The sequence below is a fragment of the Rattus norvegicus genome, chromosome X (genome assembly GCF_036323735.1).
Source record: "Rattus norvegicus strain BN/NHsdMcwi chromosome X, GRCr8, whole genome shotgun sequence".
Taxonomy (NCBI): Eukaryota; Metazoa; Chordata; class Mammalia; order Rodentia; family Muridae; genus Rattus; species Rattus norvegicus.
In genome coordinates, this window is record NC_086039.1 from 112,521,278 (window position 1) to 112,537,552 (window position 16,275).

At 39.6% G+C, this 16,275-nt stretch overlaps 1 protein-coding gene across 2 annotated transcripts; it reads left to right on the forward strand.

The window, feature by feature from the left end:
- Window positions 1-3,173: 3,173 nt before the first annotated feature.
- On the forward strand, window positions 3,174-15,197 carry Sertm2 (serine rich and transmembrane domain containing 2). 2 transcript variants are annotated; one of them, NM_001354555.1, is made up of 3 exons: window positions 3,174-3,495; window positions 3,658-3,753; window positions 10,754-15,197. In NM_001354555.1, the coding sequence occupies exon 3, from the start codon at window positions 11,498-11,500 to the stop codon at window positions 11,765-11,767; it is 270 nt and encodes an 89-aa protein (NP_001341484.1). In that variant the 5' UTR covers window positions 3,174-3,495; window positions 3,658-3,753; window positions 10,754-11,497; the 3' UTR covers window positions 11,768-15,197. The 2 variants fall into 2 exon arrangements, with proteins under 2 accessions (NP_001341484.1, NP_001341485.1); NM_001354556.1 differs by having other exon boundaries at window positions 3,486-3,577.
- Window positions 15,198-16,275: the final 1,078 nt, after the last annotated feature.

Genomic DNA, 16,275 nt, shown 5'->3' on the forward strand with positions numbered 1-16,275 from the left:
CTATGAGCTACATGCAGCAAGGCATCAAAAAAAAAAAAAAAACAGACAGGGGGGTGAGATGGAGGGAGAGATAGGGAGACAGAAGGATAGAGGGAGAGGGAGAAAATCTCTTCAGTCTTTACTCCAGATTAGATCTTCTGCCCTTGTCCATACTAAGGCCTATAAACTGCAAATGTCTGTGGAGGAGACATTAGGAAGAGGTATGATATTGGACTCTATGTGGTATACATACTTTTTCCTTCCACTTGCCAATTCCTGTATGAATCTTCACAAAGGCAGAGTAAGAACATGAAAAGAAAATAAGAGAATTGGTCATTCTGTCCTTAGTGAATGATTTCCCACTACTGGGGTCTCTATGGGCTTTTCAAAGGCCTCTGTCACTGAGAATGCCTCTTCCAGGAGTTCTGAATTGACACGTTTCTATTTAGTTTTCCAGTCTTTCTATGCTGAGATACTCAGCAGTTACCTCCAGCTTCCTGTTGCTAGGATTCTTGCCTCCCCTCCCCCAGATCACTCAGTTTTATAGGGTCCAGGAAGAATTAATCCCCATTTGATTTTAAAGAACACACATGGTGTGTCAAGACAAACGACAGAACAATCCCAACCCCATCAACCCTTACCTTCTGCTAAGGGCACCCACTGGTGTTTGTAGCTCTAACCCTCCGCCTGTTGCCAGGAATAAACGTCACGCTCTGGTGAGCCGTTTTCCCACTCTTACCTACCACATGTATACTTACCTGCTAGCTTGAGAAAAGTGGGTCTATTTACAATGTTTCAAAAGCATGGAAAGAACAATGGCTGATTCCCACCACACTGGGCCACAAGGTATTTTAACAATTTATAGAAAAGCAGGAGGCAAGGCAATAGATCAATTGGTAAAATGCTCCTCTTCCATGGGTGCCTCAGGGTGAGCACGCTGTGACCCGGCTGCACTTGAGGTAGAGGATGTCACAAAAGGCGCCTTGCAGGTGCTAGAAGCAGAAGCATGAGCTACCTTGCCCTGTCTAGGCTCTCCTACTTTTGAAAGTGAGAACAATCTGAAGACTTTCAGGATGGTGAGTGTAAAATAGCCACCCATTCCAGGCCTAGCAGAGTTCTCTGTTCCTAGATCCATTCCTTTCATAAAGATCTTTTCTTTGCAGGTCAGCCTCAGGGTTAGAAGCACACCTGTTAAGCACACTAGTTATCAAGCGTGGACTCTTGCGTACCTGTTAGCCAAAGGGAAGGACATAAGTGTCGCTCTTGAGATGCTTCTTCTTCTGACACTGTTTCAGTATGAGAGCAGTTGAGATGCAGTAGGTGTTATCTTCCTGGCCCTATCGCTCTTATGGGCGATGGAGAGAAAGATGGCACTAACTCTCCGTAGAGAAATCCATCCACGAATTCCTTTCCTACTTCTGCTATAATTATGCCTTTTCTTTATTAGAGCATTTTCCTTGTAAATTCTGTGTATGATGACTTGGCTTTAGAGTTTCTCATCTACTGTAGAACATCTATTATCTTCCTGGAAACTTGAATTTTAATCATATTATGTAACTATTATTTTTTTCCAAATATTTATGTGAAATCACTTCTATGGAAAAAAATGTATGAGCTTTAGCCTGTACCTACTCCTAAGCATACTGTTCCCAGCCCTCTCTATCTGTTTGAGGATGGAGATCCTAGGTCATATTGATAAGTAAGGTATTTAGGATTTTAAGGAGACTGCAAACAATTGTAACCACTGGAATGATGGGGAAATGACATAAAATTGAAAATTATTAAGGAGAGTGTGGGAATAAAAGGGAAGTCAGGGGATCAGATGCAGACCTATTGCCAAATATTAGGCAGAGCTCAGGGAACCCCGAAGAAGAGGGAGAGGAAGGAGTATATGAGTCAGAGGGGTGGAGGACACCACAATAACATGGCCCACAGAGTGAACTAAGCAGAGTCATAGGGGCTCCAAAGACTGACCTAACAATCACGGACACTGTATGGGTCTCGGCGAGGCCTTCTGCCTAATGTTATGGTTGTATAGCTTGGTGTTTTTGTGGGACTCCTAACAGTGGGAACGGGGGTATCTCTGACTCTTTCTCTTGCTTTGGAACCCCTTTCCTCCTACTGGATTGCCTTGTCCAGTCTTGATATGACCAGGTTTGTGCCTAGTCTTCTTGTAATTTGATATGCTGTGTTCAGTTGATATCATTGGAGCCCTAATCTTTTCTGAAGGGAAACTGAGGAGGAATAGGTCTGAGGGAGAGGTGAGGTGAAGGACAACTGGGAGGAGGGGAGAGAAGGGAGGAAGGGGAGGATATGGTCAGGATGTGTTCTATAAGAGAAAAATAGATACATAAACAAACAAATAAAAAATGAAGTCAGAGTAGTCATTTATTTAAATTTTTGCAGTGCCAGTAATCGAACCCAGGTCCCCATGCATCCTGTTAAAGTGCTCTATTGCTGAGCCACATGCCCAGTCCAATAATTACTTAAAATTGGCAAGATCTTTCATAGAGTTGTTATTGTTCCCTTAGTAGAAAATCTTGATGACCAGGTGCTCTTGGACAAACAATGCACTGGTTATACTACATCGGACGAGGGACAGTGGGTGTTCCAAACCAGACTTCCATCAAATTCTCAAAGAAATCCTTGCCTGCCAGAGGTTAAGAACCACTGTTACAAAGAAAAAAAAAAAGGACAGATCTTAGGACCACTCTGCCCAGTTTTCAGATCCTGAAATGCACACAGTAGGCAAGCTGGCTTTGAACCGTTGATCTTCCTGTCTCACACCTGGCTCAGGAAATGAAGCTTTTATGTTCAATGCCTCATACACACTCAGCCCTCAGAAATGCTAATCTCCTTAGTATATACAAGATTTACACTATAGATAGGTTCTTTCTTTCTATTAGAGCTTCTACCCTTTCTTCTAAGATTTCCTATGTAACTGGTAACAGGTTGCTGTTTCCTTTCCATGTTATATTTCAATTACATTTATTAACATGACACCTTAAAGATATTTCTCAAGCTCAGAAATATACGCATGCATTCGCTGTTGGCAAAGACAGAATTATTTAAATACCACCACACCTTGGCTTGTTTCCATTGTAAGCCCATATTTCCGTGAGAGCTAGGAGGGGGGAAAATCTCTTGAATTGAAGAAGATATCTGATCCTCTTAAATGCCACATGAAGCAGCTTTTATAAAGAGAGCAAGCCGTAGATAATCTTACCGATTCGGTGAAGGAGGCTTGAAGGGGTTAAAGTGGAAGGCTTGTACAAACTTTGCTCTCTTATCTCCTCCCTCCCTCTGGGGCTTCACTCTGGCTCAGGCAGAGCTGAGCTGAGTGGAATCGCTACCTTTCCTGCATTCGCTCAACTGTTGCCAGCAAAGGAGGAACCAGGGACTTAACTAATTCAGGCTGCTTCCATTCAAATGTTCCAAAAGGGCATCTACACAGCCAGAGACCTCGCAGTGCTCTTTGCAGCTTAGAAGAGGCATCAGAAACTGCATTCTGGAGCCGTAAGTGCTAACTGGGATCTGAAGTAACTAACTGAAGGTGCTTTCCTGCTTTTCTGAAAAGACTGACTCTTCAGGAAGATGAGTAAGAAAGCGCACTTCGCATGGACAAAGTCCTGTTTCTTTAGGTAAGGAGATGCTTGAAGGTTTCTGTCTGTTTTCCAGATACTCCAGAGATGCTCTGAACAAGTTGTCTGCCGGTGCAAGCTTCAAAGGGGATATTTAAATCGCCAACCGTACTCGTTCTGTGACTCAGGAAAGGTAAGAAAAATGTGGAAGTACAATGATGCTATTCACGCGGAGGAGAGAATGATTTTTATTTACCAGCAGGTGTGACACTGTCTGCGGCAGAAAAAGCAGCAACTGCCACTTGTGCAAGCTTATTACTTTCTGTCTCTAAGCATTGAAGGAGCATTCTCTGCTGACATTGGTTTTTCATAGGCTGCTAAGAAACTCTAACAGTACCAACCTCCCTTAGTTTCCTGTCCCTCATTAGGCAGATACTTGCAAACAGAATGTGTTAACTCTTGAAAGTGCTACCAATTAACAGCTGGAACTCGCTTTTCCAAATTGTTCCATTGATTTGTTTTCTCCCCAGGTTTGTGTGTCTAGATTTCAGCTCTGAAATTATATAGCAGGTAGCACGGAAGGAACTATGATAATGGCCCCGGGGGTTGTTTTTAGGACTTTATCAGTAACAAGAAAAAGTAACTATTGGGCTATCTTAATAACCAAAACAAGGATAAATTTACCCTGATTTCTGTATCCCCAGAGCTGACCTTAATGTCTGGAATTTGATTGGCATTCAATAAAGTTTGGCTGAATAAATGTCAGTCTGATATTGTAGCCCTGAATAGAACATTTTTGCTTTCATTAGAAATAGGTCTCACACTTGTGATCCCTCTTGATGTGAGTGGAGAAAGAAATCGCCACATTGTCTCCTTATTATAAGGAGAAAAAGCCATGATCTAAGAATGTGCATAATTTTACTCCTATGAGGCTAGGTATAGGAAACGTAGCAATCCAAATCTCACAGTAAAATACAAGATTCTCATCACCAAGAATTTTGTTTACCGGGTTAATGATGAAATATGCAAAAGGAAAAGCAAAGTTGCATTCACAAGAGAGCTTGAGTACTTTATATACAGTGGAAATGAAGGAAAACAGGTAGGTTAGTACTGACATTGCCAGTTAGCTCTAGCAATCTCTTTTCCTTTCTTCCTCTGTTCTTTCCTAATATTTTCTCTTCCTTCTCTTATATAAAGAACTCATCTCTTCCAACCCCCCCCCAATCCATCACTATCTAAACCCACCTTGGCATTCTTTCTCTACACTGTCCCTCCATATCATTTCTTTCCTTTCCTAATTTCTTCTCCTCTGTCTTTTCCTGGTTTCTCACTTTTATGCCCCTGTTCACTCTGACATTTCCCCAGCAATACCTTTTTTTCACTTTTCACTGAGACTAGAAATGAAGTCATATTCATATGATTTCCAGAAAAGAATACAGGGTAAGAAAATAATTCTATAAAAAAAATCTATCCACAATAATCCCATCCCCAGAATGGACAGAAATATTGTGGAGGAAAAAGAAATATTGTGGGAGTGTTTGTTTTTTCTTTCAAATAGTGCTGAACTTTTTATGTAAAAATTCTGTTATCTGTGCAATTCATTAATATTGATTAATTAATTAGCCAAGACCCGCAGCACAGCTATTTGGAGAGCTTTTCTGTGACATTCTCACTGATAGAGGAACACAGTGACAATTCCCTGATCCCCTAACTTTTCATTTATTAAATTCAAAGGCTTTTATTAATTTTAGAAATGATACTAATACACCTATCTGAACCCAGGCATTTATTATCATACAAACTACAGAGGCTTTAAGAAATTATATCATTCATTTTCTAACCATCAAAGCAAACATATAAACTGACACTTGTCTGATACCTTTGTTACCTAACCTTCATCAAGCGTCATAGAATTCTGATAAGTATTTAATAAATGTTCAAACTTAAGGAAAATGCATCCTCAATGATCTAGGAGGCATGAAATGGCCTCTCATTCATTAACAAAAGTCATATAGTTACAATTATACTTTCTAAACATTATACTGGAGGATATGACATGGAGGTGAACAATTAACGAGCATGTATGAGATCCCCACAGCAGCCAAAAGACAGATGGGGTAGGAAAGGAGAGAGAGAAGGAGTTTAATGCATCCCTGTAGGTTTTCGGAAAAGTGTATAAGTGTAATGAAGTTTCATTTCCTCATTATCTAAATGATTATTTCTATAATTCCATATTATACTCTGAAATGTAGTCTCTATAACATAAACCATTGGGAAGCCTGAGAGGAGATGAGACAGGAAAAGAAATTCAGGCTTTTCTCTCAGTTGTCCTGTAAACCCTCATTTCCTAGGGGTACTGAGTTTGTGAATCCAACCAATGGCAGGATCAACCAACAACAGAGTCAAAATATTTTTTAAAAACATGTCCCTACTGAATTGTACAATTCTTTTTTTCTCCTCATTATTCCCTAAAAATAGGTATAATAATATATTTACTATATGCATTGTATTAAGTATTGCAAGTAATCTACAGATGGATGAATGTACACAGAAACGTGTATATCAATTATATGTAGATTAACCAATTTACATAGGATATTGAACATGCTTGGATGTTTGGTATTTATTCAATTATTATTGTTCAGATAATGTAAGTAGAGTTTAAGAAGAAAGAAGATATTGTATAAAAACATCAAGGAGTGTATAAAACATACCAAACAGATAATCGACAATATCAGCCAAGGTTATTTCTCTAGGAGAGGAATGAGTGAGAATCAATATTGAGGTGAGAAAGCTAGGTCCGTTTCATAAGCTGAACCTTCAAGGACAGGATTCCCTATGCAGAGATATAGAAAGGGAGAAGAAATTTTTCCAACAAAAACATGAAAGGAAAGAACTGGGTTGAGTGAGTATTACTGGAAAGGAGGATATTAGAAGGAATTAGGGCAGCCTGGACATCGATAATCTTACATATCAAACTATGGAGAATGAAGGGAAGTCCAGCGACAACAAGAAGCCTCAAAGCAATTTGGAGCCTTTGTCATTCTATTGTTATGAGACTCTCAGAACTGAATCACACATTAATATAACATAGGATAAAAATAACAAGTTGAACATTGCATGTGAGCCAAAAACATTTCAATTTTTTTCATTGTACATATTTATTATGTGTGGTACTGTGTTACATCAACACACTTCACAAAAGTGTATATTGTACACTGAGTATTTATCTCCTGTACCCTCCATTGCTTTTCCTCTAGACACTTATGTCTCTCTCTCTCTCTCTCTCTCTCTCTCTCTCTCTCTCTCTCTCTCTCTTTCTCTCCTGTGTGTGTTGGGTGTGCTTGCGTGTGTGTGTGTGTGTGTGTGTGTGTGTGTGTGTGTGCATGCGTGTGTGTGTATGATTTTTGTGTGTGTGATTTTTGTTTCTATATAAACATCTAGGACCTGTAGGTAAGAGAAAACATGATCACTTGTCCTTCTGAGACTGACTTAGTTCGTTTAATGTGAATTTTCCAGTGGGATCCATTTTCATAAAACCAACATAACTTTGTTCTTCTTCATAGGTGAAAACACCCTATTGTATTTAATAATTTCTGTTTCTTTATACAGTCCTTTGTTGATAGTTTATTTCAGATTTCAAAAAATATACCCTAACATGGCTTAGGCATAGGTTTCTGAACAAAATTCAAGGTATTGGATATTGGATACTGCTTGAAAGAAGTAACTAGGGGCCTGAGATGAGGAAAACACATTAATGACTATTGTCTTGCAGTTGGTGTCTGTTCACAGGGGTTTCTCTATGGTTGTTCACTGCATTCCCTTAGTAAACAAAACACTTGAATTTACTAATGATGATAATGTGACCTAAAAATCAAGGCATATGATTTACCAAAACCTGTGTATTTTAGCTACCAGGCCAACTAGGAAGATACTCTAATCCTAGTGACATTTCTTTGATGGTTTTGATGCATAACAAATGCTTCGTTGTCTTTCTGCTTCTCATCTGGAAGGTGTGTGGAAAAGTAACTTATAAGACTCAAAGTTGGGAAATGTATGAAGTTCTTATTTCTAGATTAGTCTCATTCCTTCTTCTGTTGTCTGTTGTCTGCTGCCCCCCCTCCCCCTTTTGAGAGGAGTTACGACAGCTCTCATGTAGTCCAGGCTGGCCCTGATTATTCTATGCAGCTGAGGATGGCCTTGAAGTCCTGGTCCTCCTGTCTCCACCTCTTGACCTCAGAGGCATATACCGCCAAGACTGGCTCTAGTGTAGTGTGTAACACTCTTGATGAAAGGAACCACAGGGAGAATGTTGGTTGGGAATGAAAGCTACTCGGACTGACATCCTATCTAAGAAAAACAACACATTTAATACCCAAATGAGTGCTTTGATCAAAAGATGCTTCTTGTGTGAGTTGCCTGTGACTGCCAAGAGTCTTGAACTTGGAGCTCTCCGTTCTACTTGTAGAGTGGTGCTTCTAGGTCTTGGCTGCATAATAAAATTACCTGTGAAGTTTTTAAGCAGGACAGATATTCATCTTCCACATAAGCTGAATGATTCAAAACCTATGCAGAGAGAGAGAGAGAGAGAGAGAGAGAGAGAGAGAGAGAGAGCACTCTAGAAGCTTAATAAGTAATCCTGAAGTACACCTATGACTAAAAAGCATTCCCTAAAGAATATGCTTAGAAACTAAGTGGTAACTTGCTACAAACAGAAATTTCAAGGTCCTGTCCCTGGGGATTCTGACCAGGACTCAAGGGAAATGACCTAGGAATTTGCATTTTAACTAGCATGCCCAGGATGCGTTATTCTGGTGAAGAGATTTCTCTCAACTCCCACTAAGAAATATTATCACAAAAAGCCCAGAGCTGCAGGGTGCTTATTCTGTGTGTTCCTTTCCTGAAAGCTTCGTAGCACAGGTGCATAAACTAGGTGGGTTAAGGCAACAGAAATGGATGCTCTATGTGGCACAAACCTCAAATCCGTGCACTGGGAAGGAAGAATCAAGAGAATTTCTGCAAGTTTGAGAATAGTCTGGCTTTCACAGAAAACCCCAGGCCATAGTGCTACATAGTGAGCCTCTGTCTCAAAAATAAAATGTATTCACTTAATCTGGGAAGCTGCCTAGACTGCCACTAATGTAAAGCCAGGCATCAGCTGGGAAGCACATCCTTGGGAATCTGTAAGGAAGAATCCTTCCTAGCTCTGTCTAACCTCTAGTGTCTATTTGCTGGCACTCTTTGGCATTCTTTGGTTTGTACATACATCACTGCAGTCTCTGCTTTGGTCTTCTCCCTGTGTGTCTTATAAGGATTATCAGTCACTGGACTGTGGCCAACACAATGACCTCATCTTAATTTGATTACATCTGCAAAGGCCTTCTTATCACATAAGGTCAGAGTCCCAGGTATAGGGTTAACAAGAGCACACACAAAACCTGCCCATAATCAAATCAGACAAAATGCCAGCACTAAGAAAGGGAAATGAACACAGGATCCCACCCCCAGCCAAGAAGCTATTAGCAATTGATACGTGCTGGGAAAGGGAAAAAAACATGTTTTCTCCAATGGAATGTCATTGGGTATCTGAACAACAATCTAGGGTAGGGAGACTCCATGTCCAGGAGTAGTTTGCCAGAACAAAATGAGCTCCATGCTGTGTGTGTGTGTGTGTGTGTGTGTGTGTGTGTGTGTGTGTGTGTGCACTTTTTTGATTTGTTGTTTTTATCTTATTGAGTTTTTTGTTTATTTTGGACTTTGATCTTTTTGTATTTTTAAGAGAAAATGAGAGGAAGAAAGAAGGGAAAATATGAAGTTGGGTAGGTAGGGAGGTGAAGAGTAGGAAGAATTAGAGGAGGGAAAGGAATATAATCAAATTATATTATATGACAAAAATTTAATAGAAAAACCAAGGCTTTCGAGCAATCAATGAAACAGATCAACTGTCTAGAGGAAAAGCAATTCCTTCTTCACTCTTAAAGATCAGTGTTCAGAGAGTCGCATGCTCAGAATGTGTATTTGTAGATATTGATGCCAGACAACCACATATCGAATCACATGTAATTTTAAGTATAGCAAGTATGTATTCTAGACCATTAGATCCAGGAGAATACAAGTCGACCCCTCCTCTCTCATTTCTAATGACCAAGCTGGCTCTGTGTGAGAAGTAGGGAACTGAAGTGGGGTTACTGAGATGCATGTGAATCACACAAAATATAGCAATGAAGACTAGGGAATGTAAAGTCAAACTGAAGTGCTCCCAGTAGTGATAGTGAGTAACATGACTGTGACTGTTGGACCTACTTCTATTAACACTCTTTAGGTCTATTAAAAAGAGACAGAACGAGGCTACACAGCCAGCAACTGCTGCCGTTGCCTACAGAAGTGTGACAAAATTATGGTTGTTTCCATTGTTTATTTGAGTCCCTCATATTCTGGTTTAATCTTTGAAATGGCGAGCAGAACCGTCCTATTTTCAAAGAGGACTGCTTTTACCAATAAGGACAAGGTTCTGTCCTTCTTTACTGAGAATAGGCACACCCTCTAAGTCCTTTTGGTTTACAAAAATCAAATCAAATGAATATCCTTGTACACAAGCCCAAATGAGAAAGACCAACAACAATATTAGGAAAGCCTGAACTTCTGAACATTCTGTGATTCATTAAAGTGAAAACTGGCACGGGGACCTGGAGACTGAAAAATCAAACCTCGAAATTTAGGTCTTTGTTTCAATGGCAGGCTTTACTGTGCTTCTCAGTCCTGGTTGCAATTTACAGTTACTTGGGGAGCTTTAAAAAGTTAACACTGCTTGAGCCCCATCCCAGACCAATAAAGTCTGAATCTCTAAAGTCGTACTTGGATGATTAGTATCCAAAAATCTAAGCTGGGGATCAGGATCTGTATATTAATAAGAACTCTAGGTAAATCTCAGGATTGGTCAGCATGAAAAACACTTTATTAATGTAGCCTAGTAATTAGCTTTGGTTTAGTGTGTGCTATTCTTTCCCATCTTAATGGCCATCTCCTGCATTGGAAAAGGACATTTAGAATTATATAAAGTCATGTTTGTTTGTTTTAAAGCTAGTTTTCAGGCGACAAACTAATTTGCAATACATTTGTTCATATCTATCTCAAAATAGTTTGCCACTTATTCCTTAGATAATTGAACCCTTCTCTCTTTTATTTATTTTCAGGAAAATTAATCTGTTGAAGATTCCTAACAGTCGAATTCTCTGAGCCCTGGCCAGTTGTCAGCATCTCTGAGACCTCCTCCTCCTCCTCCTAAGTATCAGAGGGTGTGACAACACCTTCCCTGCTGGATGGCCACAAAGCTGTAGAAGGCTCATTTCCTGTATTCTTATATCCTTCAAGCTGGGAGTGTGGCAGGAACGTTACAGTCTCAGACCTTAGGAAAGACTGACAAATTCAGGCATAACAGGGGAAAACTCAGTTAAAATGCACCAGAGACATCCAAAACCTTTAGCAAACAGTCTCCCAGAAGAACCCAATTAAACCTCCACCATTAGTCTGCAGATCTAGGTGAGCTTTAGATAAAAAGGAGCCTTTTATCCTTTTAGAAAATAAAAAGCAAAATGAAGATTCTTATCTCCATACCAGTATTATAAAGTAGTTTTACCATATTTATTTTCCCCAGTGTGAGAAGGGAATATAGATTTATTTATTTATATATTCATCTATTTACTTAGTTAAACTTACTAAGAAGTTCTGATAAAGCAATTATGGAAAGGGCTGCTTGCTAAAGGGAGGGGAAGAACAACAATTGGCAACTTAGAAGACCACGTCCTTCTTGCTTACACACTACTGATTTTGTCCTGTAGCAGATTGTTGGAACAATACTTTCCCAGACAAGCTAAGGGACTGTGGAATGCCTCGAGGGCAATAGAAATCAAATAGAAGCAAATATCAAGTCTTGAGTGATGACGGAGGTACATTTTAAGTATCATGGAAATCTCACGGGACGGGCTCATTTTCCCACTCTGGCAACAGAGGTTGACACCACTGCAGACAAGTATTCCAACCTGTACATGTATGTAGGATTATTCCTGAGTCTCCTGGCCATTCTTCTCATCCTGCTCTTCACCATGCTTCTTCGGCTCAAACATGTCATCTCACCCATCACTGAGAGCACCGAAAGTGTTCCTCAGTTCACAGATGTAGAGATGCAAAGCCGAATTCCCACTCCTTAAAGTCGGGATGATGGTGAGACTCGGCAAATATGAGCAGACCCTGGCATGCTGACACCTAGGGAGGCTTCCTTTCTCACATGAGACTTCCCACATAACAACAAGCTGCTTGTGTTTGATGCTGTCATCCTGCCTCTTCACTGTGCTTATGAGACCTCTAAGAGGCTTAAGAGTCATTCTTTTAACAGAATATGGGAAATTGCAGCTGGCTGGGCTGGCAGGTTTCCATAGTAACCAAAAAGAGCCTGGGCCTTGAACAAACCTCAGACCACAGAAATTCATAAACAGCAGTCGTTAAAACACGAGATTCCCTGAAAGCTGCAAGAGTGAACAAGACTTTACCTTTGAATGTGTGAGGACCCCTCCCCCAGAAAAATGACAGGCTTTAATCTATTACCTTAGCCCTAAAGAATTGCTTCCCACATAACACAGACATCTCCTGACATGGAGCTAAATCACGTCACAGGTGACTGGTAAGGATTGTTCATCTTTCCTCAAAAGAGCATCGGGTTTCTTCAAAACAAAAGAGGATATTTAAAGAACCTATTACAATTTAAAGAGAAAATTTGCAGACAATGTCTAGTGAACAAATGTGTATATTGTATCTGTGTTGTTACTGTGACTGAGTGTGTAAAAACTCAGAAGACGGCAGATGTATTACTACATTCTAAGACAAGGAGCTGCCTCCAAATCAAGGAAAAATTAAGTCAAACTGTTCTCATGATAAGGATTTCTACTTTACACATGCAGTTTCCTTATTGCCCTCCCACGATTGAGTTGCATATGAATATGAACTTGATTTGAAGGCGGACTTGGCAAAGAAGACCCAAATGTATTTCAAAGCAGAAATGAAGTGGTCTTGGGATCTGTTACTGGATGACTGTGACTTTGACCGAAGCCTGCCAGCTTTCTGGGTCTCACGTTTTTCTTGCTGAAAACTGTTCAGAGAGCTATTTCCTCATCAGTTTTTAGATATGAGCATAAGACAAACTGAGATGAAGGGAGATAGGACTAAAAGTTACCCTGCAACAGATTCTTTATAAGATCAATGTCTTCAAATATTACATCTGTCTTTCCCAGAAAATGTTCCTCCCTTCCCCATCCCTGCCAAACAAAAAAAAACTGAAGTGTTCCACTTATTATCTATAAGAGAAATATATTTTGAAAATTTCCATTCTCGTGAGTAGCTCTAGTGTGCCAGTAATGGATAATTTAATTAAAAAAACTTGACTTTCCAAAATAAAACCAAAGGAGATGAGTGACGTTTACAAATTAGAAATTGCAAAATTGGTTATAGTTTTGCCACCAAAGACATGGTATACCTGTCTTAGATTTTACCTGCACACACACACACATGCTCACACACACACACACACACACACACACACATGCTCACACACACACACACACGCACACATGCACACACACACACACACACACACACACACACACACACGAATGAGCTGTCCCTTGTAATTAAAGCGTGGTCATCAAATTTCATGGAATTCCCTTAGGGACCAAGCTGCTGATATAAAAATGGAATGGATGCGAAACATGGCACCTGTGCCAGGCATGTATCATTTTAGTGTGCAACCAGTTTAGGTTGGTCCCTTTACTGTGATCTAAATCTAGCATGGTGGTGAAATTCCCAAGTGCATTCTACTTTTATCCACAGTCATTTGCCAATGCTCGCCTCTCCAAGGGGCTGCACAGTGTAAAATCCCCACATGAAGAACTAAACTTAGCAGCTAGGCTGCCTGCCACACCTGTTACAACTGTGCACCGTCAGAGAGAGCAGCTGCATTCTGCATGATTCATAAGAAATTAGCAGGTAGGCTAAGACTTGGATAGGACTTTGAGATTTATATTTTCCAAAATGCAAAGTCACTCTTACAGGAATACATATTGGTTGGTTAAGTTGTGTCTATATCTGGTACTCAGACTCCATGGACTTTTAAAATGTTTTACTTTTAACCTTGCATTGGCTGGCAATATAGCCAAGAACTTAAGGGCACGGGTTACCTCCTCCCCCCATTCCAGTTTCTCCTTTTTGTGCTCACAGTATTCAAATGCACTTTACAGTAGAGAAGTCAGTGGCTGGAAAATAGTAAATCTAGTTACACATCCAACAACAGTGCACAGCAAGCTCCACACTGTCTTGCAGAACCCGATAAAGATGCAGTCTGCATTAGCGCACCACCCCAGCCTAAACTTCAGAATATTAAAATTGCTTTGGAAGTACTACGCTAGGGGATGATTCCTAATTTATGATCACGTTGCTCACCAAGCAAACAACCACCCTCTTTCATCACAACAACCCCTATGGGATCCAGATCTTAACTTAGCAGTAATCAAGCACACAGCAGAGATTACACCAAAATAGTAATGTAATTCACCCCAGTTTCACGTGATATGATATGAATGGAAATGCATTTAAGCAGATGTGTCATCGTGGTAACTCACAAGGTATTTGATCTTTAGGAAAATACACGGAATGCTTTTATGACAGCAAAGAAAAGAACATCTATCTCTATTTCTATTCAAGTATGATGTATCCTCAAATGTATTAATTAGCATATTACCACTTTAAAAGTCAGCTTATAATAATCAGTGGGCACAATTCAAATTTATTTTTCTGTGCAAAATAGAGACTTGACAATTCTCTGCCCCATTCTATTCTCCCTCAAATGGCATACTTTCTGAGATATGAACCGTTAGGTCATTTACATGTACAGTACTCTATTTTTTAAAAAAACACTTTATTGGGCCATATGTATATTAAAAATGCTCATATGTCAACAATTTCCAGCAATTTAGCCTGATACAAACACCACCTGAATTCTCCAAATAAAATACAATATTAATACGGGTTCTACTAATGATGTACATTGCATATATTTCAGGGTCATTAATCATATGAAACAAGGCATATTGCAAAGGGTTATGGATTATATATTGAGCAACAAATTCTAATGTTAAGCAAGTAAAGATGGGTTTATCCAGTCTCACCTCTCCATCCTTGCCAAATTCAAAATTCTGGACTTCAGTAACTAATTTTGAATGTGCAGATCCCACAATATTTATTAAATAGGTAGAAGGGGTCCATTTAATACATTTAAAAGTTATATTAAGTAATACATTTTATTCAACCACATTTGTACAGGGTAACTGTGGGGTTTTTTGTTTTTGCAAAAATGAAAGTTGTGTGGGAAAATTGGAAATTCTTTGGTTTTAACATGATTTTACTTGAATTAGATTCACATTGTATTAAAACAGAATCAGATTTATATTAATGTTCAGCATGTTGCTTTGATCCCTGTATAATAAGCGCTGACGCTTTTGTTTGCTGGTAACAAATGTCTGTCCTCTGAAGATGTAAATGGCACCGCATTAGCTTCTTTATTGCAATATAAATTATAATAACTGTGACATATTTGTGGGATTTATCTTTTGGAGGCCTCATTATTATTTGGTATTTCCTAACTTCCCAGTTTTCATTCTTTTGCCACTTGCAAACTGATGGGCAAACTTGTTTATTTAGCATGATATGAAAACTAGAATACCATTTGACTATGTAAATGTGAGTAAATGTGAAGGACAAGGGAGATCACACACACACACACACACACACACACCACAATAGGATATTTTTTTTAAAAATAGACTTCCATATTTTATTTTATGTGTATAAGTAGTGTGCCAGCATTTATGCATGTGCACCATGCTTATGCCTGGTCCCCTCAGAGGTCAGAAGAGGATTTCCTGTCCCTGGAACTGGATTTAGGAATGGTTGTAAACTACGTGAGTACTAAGAATCTCCCCTGTGGAGAGGGGCTCTGGAGACATGGCTCAGTGGTTAAGAGCACTGACTGCTCTTCCAGAGGCCCTGAGTTCAAATCCCAGCAACCACATGGTGGCTCCCAACCATCTGTAATGGGATTCGATGCCCTCTTCTGGTGTGTCTGAAGACAGTGACAGTGTACTCATATAAAATAAATAAATACATCCTTAAAAAAAATCCAACCTGGGGCCTCTATAAGGAAAGGTGTTCTTAACTTCTGAGCCATCAATCCAACCCGATAAGACACATTTTAAATGGAGCTTCCATTTTGTGCTTTCATTCAACAGTACAGGAGACATGAGAAATTTGTAAGTTATTCATACTTCTACAGAAACAAAAATCAAGACTGCACAGCAAGTCGTTGAGCTCCTCCTTTAGTATTCAGTACCCTCCCCATGCTTGGCTTTCTGAGTACTGAGTACATGTTTCAAAGCTATCAACACATCTGTCACACAGCAACTCTAGAGATATTAATTATCCATCCCCAACAACTGAAAACAAATTATCACAATTCTGCTGTCATTTTTAAACATAGTCTTATGTATCCCAGTGTGACTTTAAATTCATGATGTAGCACAAGGTAACCTGGAACTTCTTATGCTCTTGCCTCTACCTACCCAATGCAAAAAGTACAGCACTATATAACTGGGTTATACCTTGCTGGGTAGCC